We start from the raw sequence: 22,339 nt of genomic DNA, 5'->3' as shown, positions 1-22,339 counted from the left end.
CTCCCCATCGCTGCAGAGGACGGGAGCTGCCCCAGCACCGGGCTGGGCCTCGGCCGCTGCCTCCACCAGAAACGTGCAGCTGGGACTTACAGTGAGCTCTGACCAACCTCCGAAGCAGATCTTTAAAATTATTGCTGGTGATTCAGTTGCTGTTCTCGGTGGACTGCGACAGTCATTTCCAACTAAAGAAGGGGAATTGCACCAATAATGGTAGACTAATGGAGATAGATAGACTTCAGGTAATAAGTACTTTGAGCAAAGGAGAACAATATTGCAAAACTCTGCTCTGTCCCTTTTAGGCACAGTTCTATTCCAAAGACCTTGTATACCTATATTATGCTAATTGGGTAATCAAGGGCTGCGGTATGCACAGGAGGTTCCGTGGCACATTTTGATGATTCTTCTCTCATTTTTGTGAAAAGTTGATGGAAAAGCATTACAGCTGGGTCTGTGGTGCACAAGCTGGAGAATCATAGAATCACAGAACAGTCTGAATTGGCAGCACCTTCCCAGCTCCCCCAGTGCCACCCCTGCCATGAGCAGGGACATCTTCACCAGCTCAGGTTGCTCAGAGCCCCGTCCAGCCTGGCCTGGGATGTCTCCAGGGATGGTTCATCCACCACCTCTCTGGCCAACCTGGGACAGGCTCTCACCACCCTCAGGGCCAACAATTTCTTCCTCATGTCCAGCCTGAATCTCCCTCCTTTAGTCTAAAACCATCACCCCTTGTCCTGTCACAACAGGCCCTGCACTGAAAGGCTGCACCAAGGTCTCCCCAGAGCTTCTGTTCTCCAGCTGAACACCCCAGCTCTCTCAGCCTGTCCTCCCAGCAGAGCTGTTCCAGCCTCGGATCATTCCTGTGGCTCCTCTGGCCCCTCTCCAGCAGGTCCATGTGTGTCCTGTGCTGAGGACCCAGAGCTGGACCAGCACTGCAGGGGGGTCTCACCAGAGCGGAGCAGAGGGGCAGGATCCCCCCAGACCTGCTGCCCACGGGGCTGGGGGTGCAGCCCAGGGCACCATTGGCTTCTGGGCTGCGAGCGCACATGGCGGCTCATGGCCAATCTCTCAGCCCAGTGCCCCCAAGTCCTTCTCCTGGGGGCTGCTCTCCATCCCTGCATCCCAGCCTGGACTGATACTGGGGGTTGTCCCGACCCGGTGCAGGACCTTGCACTTGGCCTTGTTAGAGAACTGCAGCAGCTCAGTATTGCTGCCTTCATAGCAAAGCCAGGTCCAGCAAGCTCATTTCCCAGCGGCTTTGCTTGTGCTCCTTTGTCCCAGCTCAAATCCACCTTCCAATTCAAACCCAGGTGTCACGTTGCTCCTGTGTGTGTCAAGTTCTCGTTCGCAGCAGCAGACACCCCGGTGCCTGCAGAGCCCCCCGTGCTCCATCGCTCCCCTGACACCGTGACATTTGGCTGCTCCCCACGCGGTGCTGTGGCAGAATTCGGTTCAGACGGTGCCACAGTCACTGATGGTCTGTGGCTTCACTGGAGCCCAAACCTGCACAGGTGTCACCAGGCAGCTCGTGGCTCTTGGACCAACCCCATGGCGGCAGAGCCGAGTTTGGATCGCGGGATCCAAACCTCAACACCGCAAGACTCCTGCAGCAAAACCTGGCAAGAACAGCAACTCCTGGAGGATTTGAACACAGGGAGTTCTCTACCACACAGGTACTGTCTCAGCCAACGGAATGGTTAATTATAGTTTGTAATTAACACATGTCCTGCTTTCTGATTGTCAGGAGCTGTTTCTTCTCATAGGGGAGCAGCAAAGAAAGCCCTGGCAGGAATGAGACCAGGGTAGAGCTGGGTTTGCTCTAAGCATGTTTTTTTTTCTTCGTGGTTGTGGGTCACAGGCAAGAACCAGTGAGCATTACGGAACGGATAAATAATACATTAAAATGGATTTTAATTCATTGAATTATTAAATGTTTAATTTATTATGCAAGCAAGATAAACTGTCCACAAATAGTTACTGTACGGCTGCAAGTACAATATTTTCAGAGCAGTTCTGATAGTTCCTATACTGTATTAAAAGGCTACAATTTTTACTATGAAATCTCAGGTATTTCAAAATATTCTACATGCACAATTTGTTCTTGTATTAAAAACCTTAACTGAAGATACTTAGTGCTTAAGAAAATGCACCTTTGACTAAGATCAGAAATGAGAAGTTTGTTTTTCCTGCAGGACAAAAATATTATGGGCTGTTGACTTTTACTCCAACTTTTTAGAATCTTGTAAACTATATTTTTTAAAAGCTTTCATGAGGCAAGTGTATTTCTTTTTGCCAAGAGTTCACATTTCATAGAGCAACAGACCCACGTTTTGTGGTATCAGGATCTTCTCCACATCAGTGTTACTCAAATTAAAAGAAAAAAAAAGCACATCAAACAACTCCCACCACCACCCCCTAAAGCCCAAAAAACCCCTGATGTTTACATTCTAATTCTGGTCGTAGGCAACCGAACTGTCCTCACCGAGACTCCCGAGAGTGCAAACAAGTGCCTGTGTCTGCGTCGCTGTGCTTGTCTATCCCCAATAGTTGTGTCTGGAGGTCACGGTTGTCCCTGAACTACCCGTTTGAGTGGCGCCTGTGGCTGCACGAATGCGAAAACACACACACGGACATCGCTGTGTCATCCATTAAGTGTCTGTCCCCTCCCTGCAGTGATTTACAGCCTGACCTGACGGAACACTCAGAAAACGCATTTACTCCCACAACAGACGCCACTGGACTATTACAGAGGGTTACGAGCTTCAGCACCAGGCTGGGTCCTGTAGACGCTGGTACACGCTGACATTCCTGTAGAGGTCTTAATGACACAGTTTATCTGCTTCTGCTCATCAGCCATGCCGTGAACGGAGGAATTATCTTACTACAGAAGTTAGTGAACATGAAACCATGCATTTGAAAAACATACTGCATGCTTTACAATCAAACAGAGCGCTCCATCTTCAGTAGAAATACTGCAGAATTTATCAAGTGACGTAACACTCGCGTGGTCGAAAGTAAACCAGTGTAAAGAAACCTCTGGTATGAGCCACTGCCGTTCCTTGCTTTAGTCCTTCATCCAACATTAGAAACATTTTCTGGTATTCGTTTCAGTTTTATGTACTTTTGGAAGGTTAAGAATTCAACTTTTGAAACATAGCAGTAACATACACTTTTTTTTTTATTTCTTTACTATCTAGAAATAACCAAAAGCTCATCAAGAAATTAATTCATTATTTCAATAAGGCAAGGTAGTAGTATTCAGAAAGACAGCTGAAAAATCACTCCTTCCACCAAGATGCAACTGCAAGGTGTATCAGTTATAAACTACTACATACTGTTTCAGTAAGTGTTATATGAACTTTGTAGGTAAAATAGACCAACCTTCATCGAAAATTCCCAAGTATTGTTGAAAAGGAGTAATCAAATGATCAAAAGCTAAGATACTACCTATTTACTCTAATTCAAACCTATCACAAACGTAATCAGAGGAACTAGGCAACGTTTCTACAGCACATTGTCACCACCATCTTCAGCCGCGTCTGCTGGACGTGCTGAGAGCAGCAACGGGCAGGACGCCGGGCCCGCTCGCACCGGTGGGACCCGCGGTGACGCTGTCGGACTGACCGTTTGCACAGAAACGTCGGCGTCTCAGCGCGACACTCGTGTGAAAAACAGCATTTCATGAGGTAGAATTACAAAAGTAACACTCAGTGCATATTAACAGGCATAGAACTAAAGTCACAAGCGATCTACCAGCTCAAGGAGTTTCTGATCGGAAAAACCAAAACCAGACACATGAACGAACACACAAACCCACAAACCGCTTCGGTTTCACGGGTGCATTTTCGCTTCCAGAACGAACACAGTTCAAGCCTGTGAGAACAGTATTTGAGATTTCTTCATTAAAGGGACTACAGGCAACATTCTGATGTTTAGTAAAACATTAGATGAGAAAACAGCAGCCTAGAAGCAGGGAGAGCAAGTGCATATGGAAGAAGCCATTGTGGTCCGGCGGGGATGGAGGAGAACCTGTTTCTTTATTCCTAACAGGACACAACCTTCAGTGGAGGGGAATGCAGAGAAATGCGAGTGTTTGTACAGTCACACTGCATCCCAATTCCAAATAGGAACAGTGAACTGCGGAGCCGGAGACAGTGAACGTGAACACCAGAATATGACAGTCCTTTTTAGGTAAAGTGTGTGACTCATCAGCAAAACCTTAGTGAAATACTAAAATAAAAAATAGATCTTGGAACATGTAAGTGATGAGAACATTATAAACTGATATGGACACACAAGACCGAAACAACTGTGCATTTACAGCGTCAGCTACATTAACTTGAGGGGTAAAAGCTGGCATTCATACTCCATAGGCGATTTAATGGCAAATGTTTTTCAAATGTTATGCTAAGCCCAGTTAAATCCAAGCAGATGTCACTGCAGACGGGGTCGCTGCTCACCCGTCCCAGGCTGACAGGGGTGCAAAGGCCCAGCTGGGGACAGACAGTGCCGGGGGGACACGGCCCGAGCACCAGAGGATCCTGCAGTGCCCAGTTCCCAACACGGGACGAAGGTTCTTGTTACTGACGCACGAACTCCTGACAAACGCTGGTGGCTGAGGAGACAAGGCGGCCCAGAGGGGCCACCCAAGGACACCCCCGTCGTACGAACATCCAGTTCACGGGCAGCGGTCACAGGGCACGACCGTCACCCGTCCCACCCTGCCCAGGCTTTGCCAGTGAATTCTCTGAGGAACAAAAAAAAAATGCAGCTACATCTCCACCGAGAACATCTTCCTTCTGGAAATAAACACAATATATGCAATCACAGAAAAACAAAAGTTTCAACTACGGCAAAACATTGCAGAAAGCTGGCTCATTTTTCTAGCCAATCGCAAACAGCCAAATTAAGATATAAGTTAAAAAAAAAATTTTCTTCTTTTGTGACAGTTACTAGCTGTGTTAGTTGCACAGAACAGCAGCTCATTATCTAATGACAACGGTGTGGGCGTTGCGGGGACGCACAGGTGACAAGTCCAGCTCCTTTGGAACAAGGAGGCCTCACACCCGGGAGCCGGGGCACGCATGGGCCGAACTGCCGCCCCCTCTGCGTTTATTTCAAATATCCCCCTTCGAGTTGCATTGCAGGAAATTGTTACGCTACAGACACAGGAGAGCGACGCGGGGCTGGCACAGGTCAGCAGGAGCAGAGGTCTGCGCAGGGCTGCAGAAGCTCCTTCCACCGCCCGTCCAGAGACCATCGCGTGACCGCGGCCAGAGTCCCAGGTGCCAGAAAGAACACACTTCAACTAAACTGAAGTAAAAACCACAAGCATCTGAAGGTCCTGGTGACGCCAGATGTGTCTAGAACTTTGGCTGATAGAGAGAAACGCGTCCGCTAAGGCACCCCGAGGCGATCTGACAGTGCGTTGGGGAGAACTTGGTGGTGAGGACCACGTCGTTGTGAGAGTACAGGGAGCGGATTTCCTTCAGGGAACTGGCTTCTTTGGGCAAGCAGTCGACGAGCTCACTGCAGTGCGCGTCGAACCCCAGCAGGCGGATGCCGAAGCCATGCGGGGACGAGATCATACGTCCGTCAGGGCTGAAGCACAGCTCCTTGATGTAACCCCGGCCCACGTTGGCTTCCTCGATGCAGTGCGTCAGTCGAAGGGAACAGCGCGGAGAGATGGGGCGCACGGGGGCTCCTTCCTGGAATTCATAGACACAAGTCCACTAAAGGGAGAGGCAGAGAGAGGAACATTGAAAGGCAAGCTGAGCACTGCAAATGCTCCTTCCTTCCCGCGGCGCGTCGGTGACACCGGGACAACCGACGCGATCGCTGATCGACTCAACAAGTGTCCACCATGGGACACTGAGGACGGGACAGTCCGTGGGCGTCTGAACCGTCTGAGCAAAACAACTCTCCAGCACCAAAGCTGCTTTTTAAATTAAATGGACGCTAGATACAATTTTTTAAATCTAGCTTTCATCTAGAAAGAGAACAGCCTAATCCTCTGGCCAGGTGTCTGGCCTAATTTAGTAAGTATTTAAATAAAATCTAAAATAAACTAGAACCTAGCGTACTGCAATTTGTAATTCACCATTGGCGTTTTGTGACCTAAACTTCGAAAGGAAAGAAATCTTGAAGCAAGAGGGAAATGGGTTTTGAAGGAATGTGACAAGCAGCTCTATAGCCAGCTTGTTACTTGTGAGACAGACAGGGATTTTAATCTGTAATCTAATTATCTAATCTCAAACCAAATGCAAAAACAGCTCTACGACAAAGTTTCTATCATGCGGAAAGATTCAGTTTCAGCCGCAAGACAAAAGAAGTGTTCTTAGTTCTGTTCCCTGTATTCTACTGAAATAAACACAAAGGGAACAATACTAATGAATATTAATAGCAGAGTAAAGCAGACATTAGGACTATGGGAAGTTATAACTAGGACAATTGTCAATATCAACTAACCCAATATAATATTTGCATTTTCAAAAAATTCTGTGTTGCATAGCGGTTTATGTTTACCAAACCAGTATTCAAATTTATAACAAATCTGCTAAGCTTCCATTCAGTCCTCTGCATATCTGTAAGAGGTTACCATTACAAAGGGTGGCTTTCTTCAAAAGAAAATAAAACAAACAAACAAACAAAAGCCCCAAAACCAAACCAACCAATCCCAATTTACATTAGCTATCAAATTGACTAAACAGTTCATTATTGGTCAAGTATTAAAAGAATTCTCTGTGTGTTTGGAAAACAAATATAAAACCTCTGCGTGTTGAAAGCAGAGTGGTCTGCACAACTGCCATGGCAATAATTCTGAAACAGTCCCAGGAAAGAAAGGTGTTTGCAAGAGGACCATCTGGTGGAATCCAGGTGTTCTGAAGGATTGTGCTGGCCTTCAAGTTTTAAGAGACCGTGAGTTAACTTGGAAAAGTTAACCTCAAAAGCAGGAGCAAACACAACCTGCAGGCTCTTGCTTTCTGCATACAGTCCATGAAGAAGTTTTTTCTTTATTTCTGAGTGCATTGCAGACTGTGAAGTGTCACATAACAGCTGCCATTGCACTGGGACCCCATTTTAAGACAAACAAGCAAAGTCTGAGGAAGCATAACCCAGCACTGCCCTTGAAGTGTGCCATTGCTTTGGATTCCCCTGGACGAGGAGATCGAGTGCATCCTCAGTAAGTCTGCAGATGACACCAGGTTGGGTGGGAGTGTTGATCTGCTGGGGGGTGGGATGGCCATACAGAGGGATCTGGCCCGGCTGGGTCAATGGGCTGAGGCCAGTTGTCTGAGGTTCAACAAGGCCAAGTGCCGGGTGCTGCACTTGGGTCACAACAACCCCATGAACGCTGCAGGCTTGGGGAAGAGCGGCTGGAAAAGGACCTGGGGTGTTGGTGACAGCGGCTGAACATGAGCCAGAGCGTGCTCAGGTGGCCAAGAGGCCACCAGCATCCTGGCTGGTACCAGGAATAGTGTGACCAGCAGGACTGGAGAAGTGATAGTGCCACTGTACTGGGCACTGGTGAGGCCAAACCTTGAATCCTGGGGTCAGTTCCGGGCCCCTCATCATCAGAAAGACATTGAGGCACTAGAAAGAGTGCAGAGGAGGGAACGGAGCTGGTGAGGGGCTGGAGCACAAGTGTGATGGGAGCGGCTGAGAGACCTGGGGAGTTCAGCCTGGAGAACAGGAGCTGAGGGGAGACCTTCTGATCTCTGAACTGCCTGAAAGGAGCTTGGAGCCAGGGGGGGTCGGGCTCTGCTCCCAAGGAACAAGTGCCAGGACCAGAGGAAACGGCCTCAAGTTGCACCAGGGGAGGTTGAGGTTGGATCTTGGGAACAACTTCTTCCCCAAAGGGCTGTCGGGCATTGGAACAGGCTGCCCAGGGCAGTGGTGGAGTCACCATCCCTGAAGGGGTTGAACAGATGGAGATGAGGTTCTCAGGGACACAGGGTAGTAGTGCTAGAGTTGGGTTGGGTTATGGCTGGACTCGATGATCCTGAAGGTCTCTTCCAACTGAAATGATTTTGTGATTCTATAACGCAGCATGCAGAGGAGGGAAACCTGCAGCTGCAGGGTCTCCTCATCCCCGGAGCACCCGCAGGGGCAGAAAACAGCCCAGGGTGCTGGTGGAGTCCAGAGAGGCTTCTCTGCTCAACTTAAACCACATTCATCAGTACACAACTCTCTAATCCTCTGTCTTTTCCAAGTTCACACCTCCTGTATTTCAGCAGACGCACATTTTTAAGTCACATATTTGGCAGCACAAGTATTGCTTGAAAACTTAACAGAGCCATGAGCTATAATATGTGTTCTGTGAAAGATCTGGGCAGCAGAAGAACTTAATGCAGGATGCAAAGTCATATGAGGTCATTAAAAAAAAATCATAATCTTGGTGTAAAATTAATGCATTTGTAAGAAGACAAAATAATAATTTATTCAAATGCAAATTTACTCCAAAAGAAGGAAATTTCAGTATAGTTGTATGATTGATACATCTTAGCGTATTTTTTTTAAAAACCTATTTTTTTTACCTCCTGGTCATCTGTGTTACTTGAGCACCGAAGGAGTGTAGCCCACCCTTTTGGATGCAGCTGTAGTGATGTGATGCAATTGCCTCGATCTCTTTCTCCAGGAACCTCCGGTGTTAACACCTCCAAACTGTTCCTAGGGGATCCACCTAGAAGAAGAAAGTCAATGGTAAAGTCTCAGCACCGACCGTCACCATCTAGTGCTGAAACCAGGTCCAACGCGTGACACCTGCACCGGGCTGCTAGAAACGACTGCACCTTTGTGGAGGGATAAATCCAAAGAGGTTGTATGAACAACTGAAGCGGATACCAGTGGGCTCAGTTCTGATTTCAAATAGCTCCTTTTTTGAAATCTGCCTTCCAGGACCCTGCATTAAATCACCTCATATTGTGAACTAAGTCGGAGATAACTTTCCACACATACGCTCTGTGTTATCGTTAAAACCAAATGGTCTACCTTGACTTCAGCAAAGCATTTGACACTCTCTCCCACAGCATCCTCACAGCTAAACTGAGGAAGTGTGGACTGGATGATTGGGTAGTGAGGTGGACTGCAAACTGGCTGAAGAAGAGAAGCCAGAGAGTCGTGGTCAATGGGGCGGAGTCTGGTTGGAGGCCTGTATCTAGTGGAGTGCCTCAAGGGTCAGTTCTGGGGCCAATACTATTCAATATATTCATCAACGACTTGGATGAGGGAATTGAGTGTACTATCAGCAAGTTTGCTGATGGCACCAAACTGGGAGGAGTGGCTGACACGCCAGAAGGCTGTGCTGCCATCCAGTGAGACCTGGACAGGCTAGAGAGTTGGGCGGGGAAAAATTTAATGAAATATAACAAGGGAAAATATAGAGTCTTGCATCTGGGCAGGAACAACCCCAGGTTCCAGTGTAGGTTGGGGAATGACCTATTAGAGAGCAGTGTAGGGGAAAGGGACCTGGGGGTCCTGGTGGACAGCAGGATGACCATGAGCCAGCACTGGGCCCTTGTGGCCAGGAAGGCCAATGGTACCTGGGGTGTATAAGAAGGGGGGTGGTTAGTAGGTCAAGAGAGGTTCTCCTTCCCCTCTACTCTGCCCTGGTGAGACCTCATCTGGAATATTGTGTCCAGTTCTGGGCCCCTCAGTTCCAGAAGGACAGGGAACTGCTGGAGAGAGTCCAGCGCAGGGCAACAAAGATGATGAAGGGAGTGGAGCATCTCCCTTATGAGGAAAGGCTGAGGGAGCTGGGTCTCTTTAGCTTGGAGAAGAGGAGACTGAGGGGTGACCTCGTCAATGTTTATAAATATATAAAGGGTGGGTGTCACGAGGATGGAGCCAGGCTCTTCTCGGTGACAACCAACAGTAAGACAAGGGGTAATGGGCTCAAGCTGGAACACAAGAGGTTCCACTTAAATTTGAGAAGAAACTTCTTCTCAGTGAGGGTGACGGAACACTGGAACAGGCTGCCCAGGGAGGTTGTGGATTCTCCTTCTCTGGAGACATTTGAAACCCGCCTGGACGCCTTCCTGTGTAACCTCACCTAGGTGTTCCTGCCCTGACAGGGGGATTGGACTAGATGATCTTTCGAGGTCCCTTCCAATCCCTGACATTCTGTGATTCTGTGTGATTCTGTAAAGATTGTTCTTTTTGTAAGAACTACTGGTTCTCAAAGTTGCATGGTGTCCTTCCCAAATTCTTCCCAAAGCCTGATCAGCTGTGTGCAGCTTGTCCTCCCCAAAAAAGCTTTTCACGGGTAGATCTTGCCCTGGCACCCAGATCAGCCTCCTCCCTGCAGAGGTGTGTCTGAGGATCTCACAGCCATGACTAGTTAAAACCCAACGTTATATTTTAAATTGCATGGGATTCGCAAAGTATTTACCAATTTTCCAAGTTCATGCTGACTCTCTGAAAGCGTATCCTAAATTCAGACAAAACCTACTAATCACAGAGTCATCAGTTTTCTCAGCTCTGCGGTTAGGTAGGAGTCAGTTTGTAATCAGAACTTCACAAAACACTCCATCCGCCTATAAGACCTGTTTGCATACTCTTTTTCTGCGCTATTGACTCCTCCTGCAGACACATATTCCCACCGTTAAGGAAAACAAAAAGCGAATCATTATGTTGTGCTGGTTTTGGGTTTTGTGTGTGTGTTTTTGTTGCCTTTTTTTTTTCCTCCCCTAAAGGTCATTCACCTGAACTTTATTTGAGTGAAAAACACAAGGGAAAGGGAGCACCTCTGCATAACAATCATGTACTAATATAAAATAAAGATCTTGTTGCCATTATCAGATTTCTCAGGAAAAAAACCTGATTACATCTCCAGCCTTTGGTGTGCAGTGATATTTTATTTCTTTAATAGAAGTCATAGCAACACTATTCTTTCAAAAGTCACGGAGAAAAAAATGCAGTTTTTCACTGTTAAACTCTGGCCTCTTCTGGATACAAAGCCCACGATTTATTTAATATTGTTTTTTCAGTCCTTTCCTACCTTCTCGCTGGGAGGACCGTGGCAGGTGCTTCTCTGAGAGTGGACCTGAGTCATTCTGGTGACACGGTGAACCAGCAGCTCGGGGACCAGACAAACCCGACGACGTTATGTCTGCAAACAGCACCAACCATGTGAACACACAACTAAGCATAGCCCAGTTACTGCACATGTCCCCCACTTAACCCTCCTACAAAATGTTAAGTAAAGGGTAAGGGTAGGGCATCTTGTTAAGAAAACCCTTTTCGAAGCTCAGTTCACAGTCTGTAAGTACCGTTCTGTTTGTGCCTCACACAAATGAACCGCTGGCACAACCCGTTCCCCGGGAGCAAGAGGCGAGCTGCTCCTTCCTCCTCATGCGCTGTCCCTGCTGGAAGCTGGGGTACGAATTGTCCCCCAGGCCACTCCTGTGGTACCTGGTGCCCCAAACTGCAGAGTTTCTGCCACAAAGCAGGAGGAAGCAGGCAGTGGAATTTCAGATGCCCGATTCTTGCAGGTCCACTGTGGAGAGCGGCCGCAGAGCTACACAACAGCCACGAGCTGCGGGAGCTCACATGCAGCCAGCCCACCCCACACGGGTTAAATTTCTTTTATCACAGGACCAAGGACAGTAGATAAATAAAGCTGGAGACATCCAGCATGAGGTGACAGACACAGGCACTATGTCCTGCGGTGCAGAAGTCCTGGCATCAAAAAGTCACCCCGACACTTGACCCGAGTCAGAACATCCCACACAACAGCACAGACCTCGAACAACAGAGCAGCCACCGAGCTGCAGAGCTGCTGGGCAGAATCCCCGACTGCACCGCTGCTGCCGCTGGCTGAGAGCGTCACGTTGAGGCTGGCACAGCACTCACCTGAGCTCGATGTCGTCCTCCTGGCTCTTAGAATAGGGTAGCTGCCAACCTCTAAAGATTTGTTTAGGTCGAGGTCATGTAAAATCAGAAGATATCCAGAGGAGGTCGAGATCAACATTTTCGAACAATCTGGGGTCAGCCTCATTCGCATAAGAAAACGGGTGTGAAAAAACTTTTTGTGGGGACATCCATCTTCTGTGCACCTGGACAGCGAAAAAAGCACAAGAAATGGCTGCAATTACCTGCAATTACCTTCAACTCAGGTCCCTAATAATGTTCAGAAGAGCCAAAGACATGCTGAGCATCCTTGTTTATCCCAAAACTTCTTTTGAGTACTGTCTTTATCCTACTTAAATCAGACTTTAATGAAATGGCAGAAGTCACATTTACATACTGCCAAACAGTGAAGACAGGACTTTTTCAAAAAGGGAGAACTATGTTTTGGCACATCAGGAGAAAAAGCTTTCTTTCTAGTTACTGGACTATTACCATGTAAAAGTGATGTAAGTTCTTGTTAAGGGCTATAAACTAACCACCGCATTTAAGAATGCGTTACAGCACCATTCAAGGGAGCCAGTCTTCCATCTCGCACAGAAAAACCCCGTCTTTGCGCGTTCTAGAAATGCAACAGCACAAACACAGCCATGTACCTGTTTGTGTCCCAGATGATCACGTTTCCATCAAACCCCGATGTCACCAGCAATCTCGTGTTGGTGTCGTACTCGATGTTCTTGACCCAGCTGGTGTGACCATGTAAAGTGCACACTTTTGTGTTCAGCTTCCGCAAATCCCAAAGTGCTATTGTAGTGTCATCAGAACACGTCGCAAACAGTCGATTATCCAGAAACCTGGAAATGGGAGAGAAATACTGTGCCTGCTTAGTGACTTTTCTAATTTAAATACTCTTAAGCAGGGATTTAAGCTAGCACAGAAGTGAACAGAGTGGCCACACAAAAAAATTAACAAATCAGAATATTTGCCAATAAAACAGTTCCATTAAAACAGTACTGTTGGGACACAAACCAGTAGTATATATCTAGTAGAAAACCAGTAAAAACACAGAGGCATATCAGAAAGGGTTTCTTTGGCTGTTGGCCTTTTAAATTTTTTTTTTAACGAATTGCGTAAATGTTGCACAACCACCAAGCCACCAGTGGGACAAATGCTCACACAGAATCCCTGTGGCAGCTCAATCAGTTGCCCATCTGGACAATACTCAGCTTTAACCTTCACAAGCCTTTGTAAGGCACAAACGTCCCAGGACGGGTCACCTTCCTGACCACTGACCGGTCTGGTGTCCCTGCAGGTCCCAAGAGCCCAGAGCATTCGTAATTCTGCCTTTCATCTTCCCCAGTTTTGCCAGATCCTTTCGCTACTACAGATATGCAGCCCCAGAGGACACAGCAATTCTATCTTCATTTCACACCACACAAGGTCCCAGCGTAATTAATTAAACCCACGCTGCTCTTTACTCTCTTCATTTCTACCCGCATATCCAACCTTGTTCTTCCTCTGCTGTTCTGTAAATCTTCCTCTCTTCCTCACCACAGACACAAGCTCCCTGCACTCAGAGCAGATTTTTAAAATAAAGATTCCCTTTTGTTAGTTTGACCAGAAGTCCTGCAATACTTTTAAACCTCGCGCAATCGGTGAGCTCAGGTGCAGCGTCCCAGCCCCGTTACCCAACACCGCAGGACACGGCACTCGTGGCAAAGCCCGAGACAGAGCTGATCAACGTGAACCTGCCTGTGGAACCTGGCGGGGAGCAGAGGAACCCAAGGCTGCTGGGGACGGCGGCTCTGCAGGCCCTTCCTTTTCCCAGAGATTTAGCCCAGCGGATCGACTGGCCGATGTGGGGCTTGCTTTACTAACACAGGGCTGGCGCTACACGCAGCGTTGCTATCTCGGAAACATGCACTGGATTTACATCTGAACATAGCCGCTGTTTGCACACCTCCCCAGACCATTTCATTCCACTCCTGCCCATGGTTTGTGTCGGGGCCTGTCCAGCTGCATGATGCTCCAGCAGGAGCCGCGCAGACCCCATGCACCCAAGGAGGCTTCGTACTGCCAAGACAGCCCCAAAAATCTACACCAGAAACCAGGGGCTCGTGCTCCCACATTCCCGCCCTTCCTTTCCCCACAGGACGGTTTGTTTGAAGCCGACACGTGAAGTCAGGCTTTTCAAATGCACAGCAGCAGGTGCGCGTATCAAAGTGCAGGGTAGGGCACTGTTTAGGGTGATTATTTCAGATTCAAAGTACAGGGCAGGGCACTGTTTAGGGTGATTATTTCAGATTGTCTCTGGAAGCAGCAGCTGCACAAGTGGCACAGGACACCCAGACTCATAGACCCCTTCAACGGGATGTGCAGGTGGGGACTTGAGTGCCTTCGGTTTGAACCACAATACAACACAAAATTCTGTTTAACACGAACTACTGCAAGAGGAGCAAGCCTGCTGCTCGGTATTTCACTGCGTATTTCCATACTGCAGATCTACAGTACACTTTAATGCAGCAGTGAATTTATATCACGTGTACAGGGCCCCATATGCAGCATCTATGTCCTGCACTCAGCAGGTCTTGAGTTCCCACCTCCTTAACAGACGACAGGCTCATCACTCATGTCATATTGGGAGAGGATGAGAAATGGGAAAAGAATATGGGTCACACTAGTTGGATTCCTACACTGGTCAGGTTAAGTACTGAGCCTGCTCAGGTGGTTGTTCTTCACCATTATAATCCCTGGTCTTCAGCCCAAATTCAATTTATATATCGCTCCTTCCTGAGGAGTATGAGGCAGTCTGAACCACCTTCGAGAGGTTACAGAAGGAAAGAATATCTGATGTAAAAACACTGCATCAGACAGAAGGGCTGGAATCAGCACTAGAAATGCATAGCTAGGTAATAAATCAAATACACTGAGTCTAGAGGTTGCTAAAGCAAAGGCAAGATTTTTCAAAAACACCACGTGAAGCCAAGACTTGGTTTGAAAGCCTACTTAGACAAGTGCTTAGGTTCACTGAGAAAAATCACGGGATAGTTACTGAGTTTGCATTACACAGGTCAGAATTTATCACACCACATTCACAGAATCACAGAATCATTTTGGTTGGAAAAGACTTTCAAGATCATCGAGTCCAACTGTTACCCCCACCCTGGCACTGAACCGTATCTCGCTGCAATTTATCCATGTCCATACTTTTAGAAGGGCAAAGCACACTGGTTTATGTTTGGAATTCATGCCCAAGGAAGGCATTTGGAAAAAAAAAGCCACACCTGATGTGTTATAAAAGGGAAGATAAAACCTATCTGACAAACACCGCAAGTAGCTGCACATGAACACTAAGGCAAGAACGATCTACAGAGGGATGTGTAGTAAGTTACTCCTAGAAAGAGTGTTTACCTTTTAGACCTAGAACCAGGCTACATCATGTAAAAACAGCAACAACTCCAATGAAAAATAACCAACCACAATGGGAAGAGTTCAACATTCCAGATTTTCAGGGCAAAAGTAAAACAGAGCATACCTCGTCTGTATAAATGCACCATTTGCCCTTACTTTGGATGCTCCAGGCAGCCCTGCTTCACCCACCACTAACAGGTTTCAGAAGAAATGGAGATACAAACGGCAGCAAACAGCTCTGATACAGAGGATGGCCAAGTGGGCCGGGATTCATTTGAAAAAGAGCTAATTGAAGGTGTATATGACTCAGGCATATAAAACTGACCGAAATGGAGAAAGCAAATAGAGATTAATTGTTCTTTGTCTTCCTACTTTAGAAAACATCAACAAAAACAGAGGGCCTCAAACTAAGCTAGCAAGTTTTAAAAACACTATTAAATACTCATCAAAAAACGTTTGTGCCACGGAGCTCTGCCACAAGAGAGGTTTAAGTAAGCTCAAAACCTGACCAAATGCAGGTGGGAAAAGAATGTCTGCTTGGGATGATCACACACGAGTCCTCAGTGACCGATGGAAAGAACCGGCACCTGCTTCCCTGACCAACAAACCTCCGAGGCGCCTGCTGCAGCGCACACCAGCTATGGTTTTTATTTTTGGCGCTTATTACAAGGAATTTCTGCAGCACTACAGTGGCTGGAGTCCTGTTTGTTAAGCAGAAACAACGCTCCAGGTAATGCCACACTAACTGTGTATTACAGAACCTAGTTAAGTTCCTTTTAAGTAAGTTTGTAAAAACAAACAAGTGAGGACATGCTCGAAAACACAGAGGAAGATGCCAATATCCTACAAAGACAAAATAAAGCTTTAAGAAGCATTTTGAAGGAAAGCAGCAAGTTTACTACACGTGGCTAGGAATGACCTTAGTCTGGTAAATAACGGTGAATCTGAGAGTTACCTGCTTGGAGGTAGTACCGGTATTTTTATGTAAGTCAAACTACACAGAGAAAACACGTTTAAGGACCAGGAACAAACTAGCAAAGCCTCACAGACAGCCCAACTGGAAAGAAAGGAGATGCTCCAAATAAGAGAAGTGGGCAGCAGGGAGTTCCAGGGCTGTTATGCACCGAGGAATGAGACACAATCCCAAGAGCAGCGATGGGCAAGCGCTGCAAGAGCCTCAACAGAACGTGCTACATACAACACGACCAGACCGGCTCACCTGAACCCCGGCAGGAGCAGCTGGAATGGAGGGATGTGCGAAAATCAAACCCTGCATGCCTTTGCTTTCCCGTATCCTGGTAACAAGCCTTTGTTTCTCATCTAGCTTTACCTAAAAACTAAGCATGTTTGAAGGACAACCACTGGCACGCAAGACACGCGAAAGGCTGCATTTCCTCAGAGAAACCAGCGTTCTCAACATCTATTTGCCTCAGCTAGCCCCAGCTTTTACTTCAGCTTTGTGAAAGACATCCAACTGATGTAAAACTTTAGTGTCTTCTAAAAAGGACAGGCAGCTTGTGAAAAACGTTAATTTATCTGATTAATGCACAAAGACATTGTTCACTCAGCTCTTCAGAGGAGCAATGCTCAGATTGTATCTACAGTTTTCTTGGAGGTTTTTTTGTTTGGTTTTTTTTTTGTTGTTGTTGGTCTTGTATGTCTGCTTTGCTTTGAGGATCTGAGTGAAGAGAGGCTGCAATACTGTCCTCAAGGTGAAAAAGTGTCTTAAGTTCACATATGAAAGTCTGTCCTCAGATCCAGAACACCTAGAAATAACAGCATTTAAAAGGAAAAGTATTACATGACAAAAATACTGATGATTTAGGTTCCTGCATTTGCTGTTTCCCACTTAATTCTGAGAAACAGGCAAAGTATTTAAATCATAAATACTGAGTTCAAGTTGAATTGCGGAAGTCATTTCACTTTACCAGTTTTTCTATATCACACCTGCATTTAAAGCAGCTGATCTTTGTTTGGAAATTTCTATGCAGTTATGGCAATTACTCTTACGATTCAAAACACCAGCCATATTCATGTACATACCTGACCTTGCTATGGTCTCAGACTTGTACTTCAAACATAAACCACACATTACTCATTACACTCTGATTTACTGTGTTCACTCAGGGCATTCCAAAGGCCAGTTAAAGCAGGTGATAATACCGTAACACTCCTCTCCCATAAACTGCAGCTTCTCCATCGATAACACCACCTGCCAGCATCACACATCACTTCCAGATTCCTCCTCTCTCCCTTTCCAGCCTTTCCCTCCTCCGACACCGCAGAGAAGGAAAATGGCACAGAGCAAACTGCAGGTCAACGGCTTCACAAGACCTGCTCGCCCCAAGGAAGTACGCAACACCAACTTAAAACGCTGTCGAAATAAAAGCATCTACGCAATGACAAAACGTGAGGTTTTTCGTTCCTTCTGACCTACCTGATATTATTTACACAGTCTTCGTGAGCTTCAGAGAGGGTTTTGATGTGCTTTGAAGATATTGGGTCAAAAAGCAGCACTTCAGTCTGTTCACACGCGACAGTCAGCACTGACCTGCAGGGGAGCAGAGCAGAAACACCCGTGTGTGGAGCAGAAATGTCACCGGTGTGCACGCCGCCCCCCGTCCCTGCTCTCACCCAGCTGGGGTTTACATTCCAACCTGCAGAACCTGCAGCAGTGTTCGTAATTTTTTGTTGCCTTCTTGCAGATGCCTACTCTGAAGCAGCGAATACACAAAAATGTAGAAGAAAATAGCATGCCGTTTCATTCTGGAGAAGTTAACCTCTCTTTTCTGAGAGACCACGAGTCTTGCCCTGCTGTTGGTGTAATTAATGCACAGCTAGTGCATTCACTGGACAGAACACAGGATCTTTTAATTCACTTTTTTTAACATGCAAGGTGGTTGTTTCAGAACGGCTATGTACCTCACAGATCCAATGACGGCATTATTTAAATCACATGGTTAAGTATATTTACATCAGGTTTTTTTTAGAAGTTACTTGAGGATGAACTTGTCCCATCACTGCAGTGCACAAACTCAGGGGTTCCCGTCTGGGAAAAAAGAAGAATCAACTCTGGCATGAAACCCGCTGCTTTGTTCATGCGAGGATATTTGCTTAATGTTGCAGGAAAGACTGAAAAAAGGACAGTAGCACCCAAGAGTAAGTGGAAAGGAATCTGCGATTCATGGTTCTAAGGGCAAGCGCCAACTTCTGCAGGTAACGACGTCCCAGCTCCTCCTCTCTCCGCAACACTGACTGTGACGGCTGTTGGGTTCGGTATCCACCCAAAAGCAGCATGGAGAGGTGTTCAGGTTGTGTACTCAGGAAAAGAATTTTTAAAGCAAGCTCTGAAGGAGAGCGTCCTTCCCCAAGAATCCAACTGCTGCTGCTGCTCTGCTGACCCCCTGCATTTTTCTACATCAGAATAGTGTGAAGTCAGAGAACACTAAAGGCAGAAATAAGACTGATTCAAAGGTTTATTTAAAATTTCTAGCCCTTCTCCAACTGAGTCACTTTTTCACTAAAAGCTTATAAAGTTCAGATTTAAAAGTTTTACTTTTTAAAATAGCCAGAAGTGCAGGGGATCAGACATCACATGCTATTGAACTACAAAGAAAAAGAGTTGTCTTACAACGGGCATTGTTTTCTGAATGCAGAAGTGATGGACAAAGGACACAAGAGCAAGGCACTGACACCAGCACAAACTGGGCATTAGGTGAGATTCAGGCTGGGAACACGGCTGATTGTTACCCCTGTTTTTCAAGATTAATTTCACAACAGACACTAAACCACACTACCATTACCATGGGGACACAGAAAAGTCTGGAGCAAGAATCGGTGTCTTATTATATCACCTAATTCACTTGACAAAACCAGAACAACTTCCACAAACTGCAATTACAAGTACATTACCTCCTTTTAAAAAAGCACCTTTTCTTCCCCAGATGAAGACCCCTGTGTATGCGCTTACAGCTTTTCTAGGAGAAAAATAACCAAAGACCTTGTCCAGGATACACACTATTTGTGAATGAGACCAGAGCGATCTCTGCAGAGCTCACAGGGCCCAGCAGACCTCAGCTGCCCACCGTGAGCAGCCTGTCCGGCTCCCACCAGCCTCTCCTGGGCATTGGAAAGGTCCAATGATGATGACGTGACAAGTGACGTCCCGGCTGATGAAGCTCCAGCCAAGCCTGGAAGCTCCCCAGCCCTGCAGGCACTGACGGGCTGGCGGTGTCGGGCAGGAGCAGCACACCCAGCGACGCCGGCTCTGGAGACCCCTGCCCAGACCTGCCCGAGGGGCCAGGAGCTGCAGGGGCACAGCCCAGGGACACAGGGGACCGCATGGTTCCCTCCAGAGACCAGGCGACTCTGCTGCACACCACAGGTCTTGAAGGTCTGTGTGTGAGGAAGAGTGTGGGCAGGGAGGTTGTTCCTCCCCCTCTGCTCTGCCCCGGTGAGGCCCCATCTGGAGTTACTGGGTCCAGTTCTGGGCTCCCCAGTTCAAGAAGGACAAGGAATTACTGGAGAGAGTCCAGGGAGGGACACAAAGATGCTGAGGGGTCTGGAGCATCTTTGTGATGAGGAGAGACTGAGAGAGCTGGGGCTGTTGGGCTGGAGAAGAGAAGCTGAGAGGGATCTGATCAATGGGATCGATATCTCAGGGTGGGTGTCAGAGGATGGACCAGACTCTGTTCAGTGGTGCCCAGCGCCAGGGTGAGGGGCAGCAGGCACAGACTGAAACACAGGAGGGTCCATCTGAACATGAGGAGAAACTTCTTTGCTGGGAGGTGCCAGAGCCTGGACCAGGCTGCCCAGAGCTGGTGTGGAGTCTCCTTCTCTGGAGACATTGAAACCCGCCTGGACCGACCTGTGTGATCTGCTCCGGTGACCCTGCGTTATCAGGGCTGGGCTGGGGGTCCCATCCACCCCAACCAGCCTGGGATGCTGTGCTGGCTCCAAGCTGAGCCTCACCAGCAGAGAATCATGCAGAAGGGAGGAAGGTTTGGGCTGTTCCACTTGGTATTAAGACAACTGAGGTTCAGTGCCACGGTCCTGGCCTGCCGGGCCACACACTGCAGCTACATGGAACACCAGATCCATGGACACATCCCTTGGACACAGGAACCTTTTTGCTGGGTTTGTTTTCGGAGAGGGAAGGTCCCTGGTCCAGCTCACCATGCAGCCTCATGAGCATCAGGCACAAGGGAAGCGCGAGGAACACAGACTTAGAGCCTTTTGCCAGAAACTTGCACAAATAATGTTAAACCACAGCTTAGTTGTACTGCTGCAGCTGGCACTTTCTACAGCAGCATAGAACAGCCACACACAGGTATCTGTCCAGTTCAGTCACTGCAGTTAAGCTGCGATCCCAGCTCTGCACACCGTGTCCAGCAGAGTGGACCCTGCAGCTCAGGACCCCTCAGCACACCTGGCTGGGGACCTACAACGTAAATTACCTTCCAACAGTCACCAGAGAATGGCCCTGATAGTTTCTGGAGCTTAGCTTTGTCCCCTACAAAAAATGGAGAAAGAAATAAGGATTTGAAACTTGGCTCTACAGCACAAACATGGCAAAGTTGTCATGAGCTCATATGTTCATGGAGACCAGAACTCCCTTCTGATAAAAACTTACTGAAAACAGAAAAGCTGACCAGCCACCAAGGGTAACAACGATTTCAATTCTGACTGTGCAAACTGAAAACACTGCTGAGACCACCTTATGCTGCAAGTTCTGCCCAGAAAGCTTCACATGCAAGCACACTGCAAGATACAGACATGCAGACATCTCGGAGACGAACTCGCTCTGCTCTGAGCTGGTGTGCCAGGACTCCTTTTATTCTAAATGAGTCCAAATGTCGATTTTGCCTTTGTTACACAAGCGTACAGCAGGACACTTCTGAATTCATTCACCAGTCCAGACTCACAAAATTCATGGAACCCAAAATGAATGAATAACTAAGTATTGCATTTCAAACAGAAACTTAGCCCTCTGACGACATCAGACACGAACACTTTTGGGAATTGAAGAAACGGTTCAAGAGCTCTGCACCCAACCCCGTGCCTCAGTTTACCTCTCCCGTTCTCCCGCAGGAGCGGCCACCAAGGCCCCAGCAGCCCCGACGGGCAGGGAACCCCCGGTCCGGGGAGCCCCTTCTGCTCCCCCCGGGCTACTCTGCGCCCGCTGCCCCCGCGCAGCTGCCGGCCTGGAGCCCAAACCGAGCGGACGGCCCACGGGAGCCGGGCCCGGGGGGAGCCGGGCCCAGGGGGGAGCCGGGCCCAGGGGGGAGCCGGGCCCAGGGGGGAGCCGGGCCCAGGGGGGAGCCGGGCCCAGGGGGGAGCCGGGCTCCCGGCCCGGCAGCTCTGCAGCCGCCAGCGGGCAAGGCCGGCGGGGCCACCAGCACCCGCGTGCGGCCCCGAGGAGCCCGCGTCCCCCCGGGCTGGGCCCGATGCTCCTCCAGCCCGGCCGGCTCGGACCCCCGGAGCGGAGAGCGCCGGGCCGGGGTCACCCCCGCAGGCACCCCGCGCCGGCCGGGCCCGGCGGGACTCCCAGGCCGGGGCACCGCGCCCTCCCGCAGCCGGGCCGGGCAGCGGCCGCGGCGGGGCCGGCTCCCCTGTGCGCGCCGGGCGGGCGGCAGCAGCCGCGGGGAGCGGCGGGGGCTCCGGTGGCCGCCGGCGGGGCGCGCTCAGCTCGACCCGCGGGTCCCGGGCAGCCGCGCTCGGCCCCTACCCGTCGGGCGAGTACTCGAGGTTGAAGACGGCGCCGTGCGTGCGGGTGCTGAGGTACATGGAGTCGGCGGGCTGGATGGAGCCGTACAGCCCGGTCATGGCGCGGAACGTGTCCCGCGCCGGCTCCACGGCGGCGCTGCGGCCCAGGCAGCGCTCCCGCAGCCACCCGAACAGGCCGCCCCCCGGCACGGCCCGCGGGGAGGCGGACGGCAGCGCCGGCTTCATGCCGCCGGGCGAGCCGGGCGCCGGGGCCGCCGAACCGCCGCCCGTCCCCGCCCAGGGCGCCTCCGCCTTGGCGCTCATGGCGCGGCGAGACCGGCCATGGCCCCCGCCCGCCTCCGCCGCGGCACCGCGCCTG

At 49.0% G+C, this 22,339-nt stretch overlaps 1 protein-coding gene across 1 annotated transcript; it reads right to left on the bottom strand.

The window, feature by feature from the left end:
- Positions 1-1,949: 1,949 nt before the first annotated feature.
- Positions 1,950-22,300, bottom strand: DCAF10 (DDB1 and CUL4 associated factor 10). Its single transcript, XM_065655679.1, has 7 exons — positions 21,983-22,300; positions 17,693-17,806; positions 12,501-12,698; positions 11,851-12,053; positions 10,997-11,107; positions 8,535-8,680; positions 1,950-5,729 (listed from the first exon to the last, which is right to left on the bottom strand). The coding sequence occupies exons 1-7, from the start codon at positions 22,282-22,284 to the stop codon at positions 5,361-5,363; spliced, it is 1,443 nt and encodes a 480-aa protein (XP_065511751.1). The 5' UTR covers positions 22,285-22,300; the 3' UTR covers positions 1,950-5,360.
- Between the last annotated feature and the right edge of the window lie 39 nt (positions 22,301-22,339).

The sequence above is a fragment of the Caloenas nicobarica genome, chromosome Z, assembly GCF_036013445.1.
Source record: "Caloenas nicobarica isolate bCalNic1 chromosome Z, bCalNic1.hap1, whole genome shotgun sequence".
Taxonomy (NCBI): Eukaryota; Metazoa; Chordata; class Aves; order Columbiformes; family Columbidae; genus Caloenas; species Caloenas nicobarica.
This window is presented reverse-complemented; position numbering and strand designations above follow the sequence as displayed.

What these genes read in the sequence shown, in the direction of transcription:
- DCAF10 (XM_065655679.1), bottom strand. Translation starts at nt 22,284, where the DNA reads ATGAGCGCCAAGGCGGAGGCGCCCTGGGCGGGGACGGGCGGCGGTTCG. An exon ending in CTCGAGTACTCGCCCGACGG is followed by an intron (nt 17,807 to 21,982) that starts GTAGGGGCCGAG and finishes GCTCCCCTGCAG; the next exon opens with GTCAGTGCTGACTGTCGCGT. An exon ending in ATCATCTGGGACACAAACAG is followed by an intron (nt 12,054 to 12,500) that starts GTACATGGCTGT and finishes TTCGCTGTCCAG; the next exon opens with GTGCACAGAAGATGGATGTC.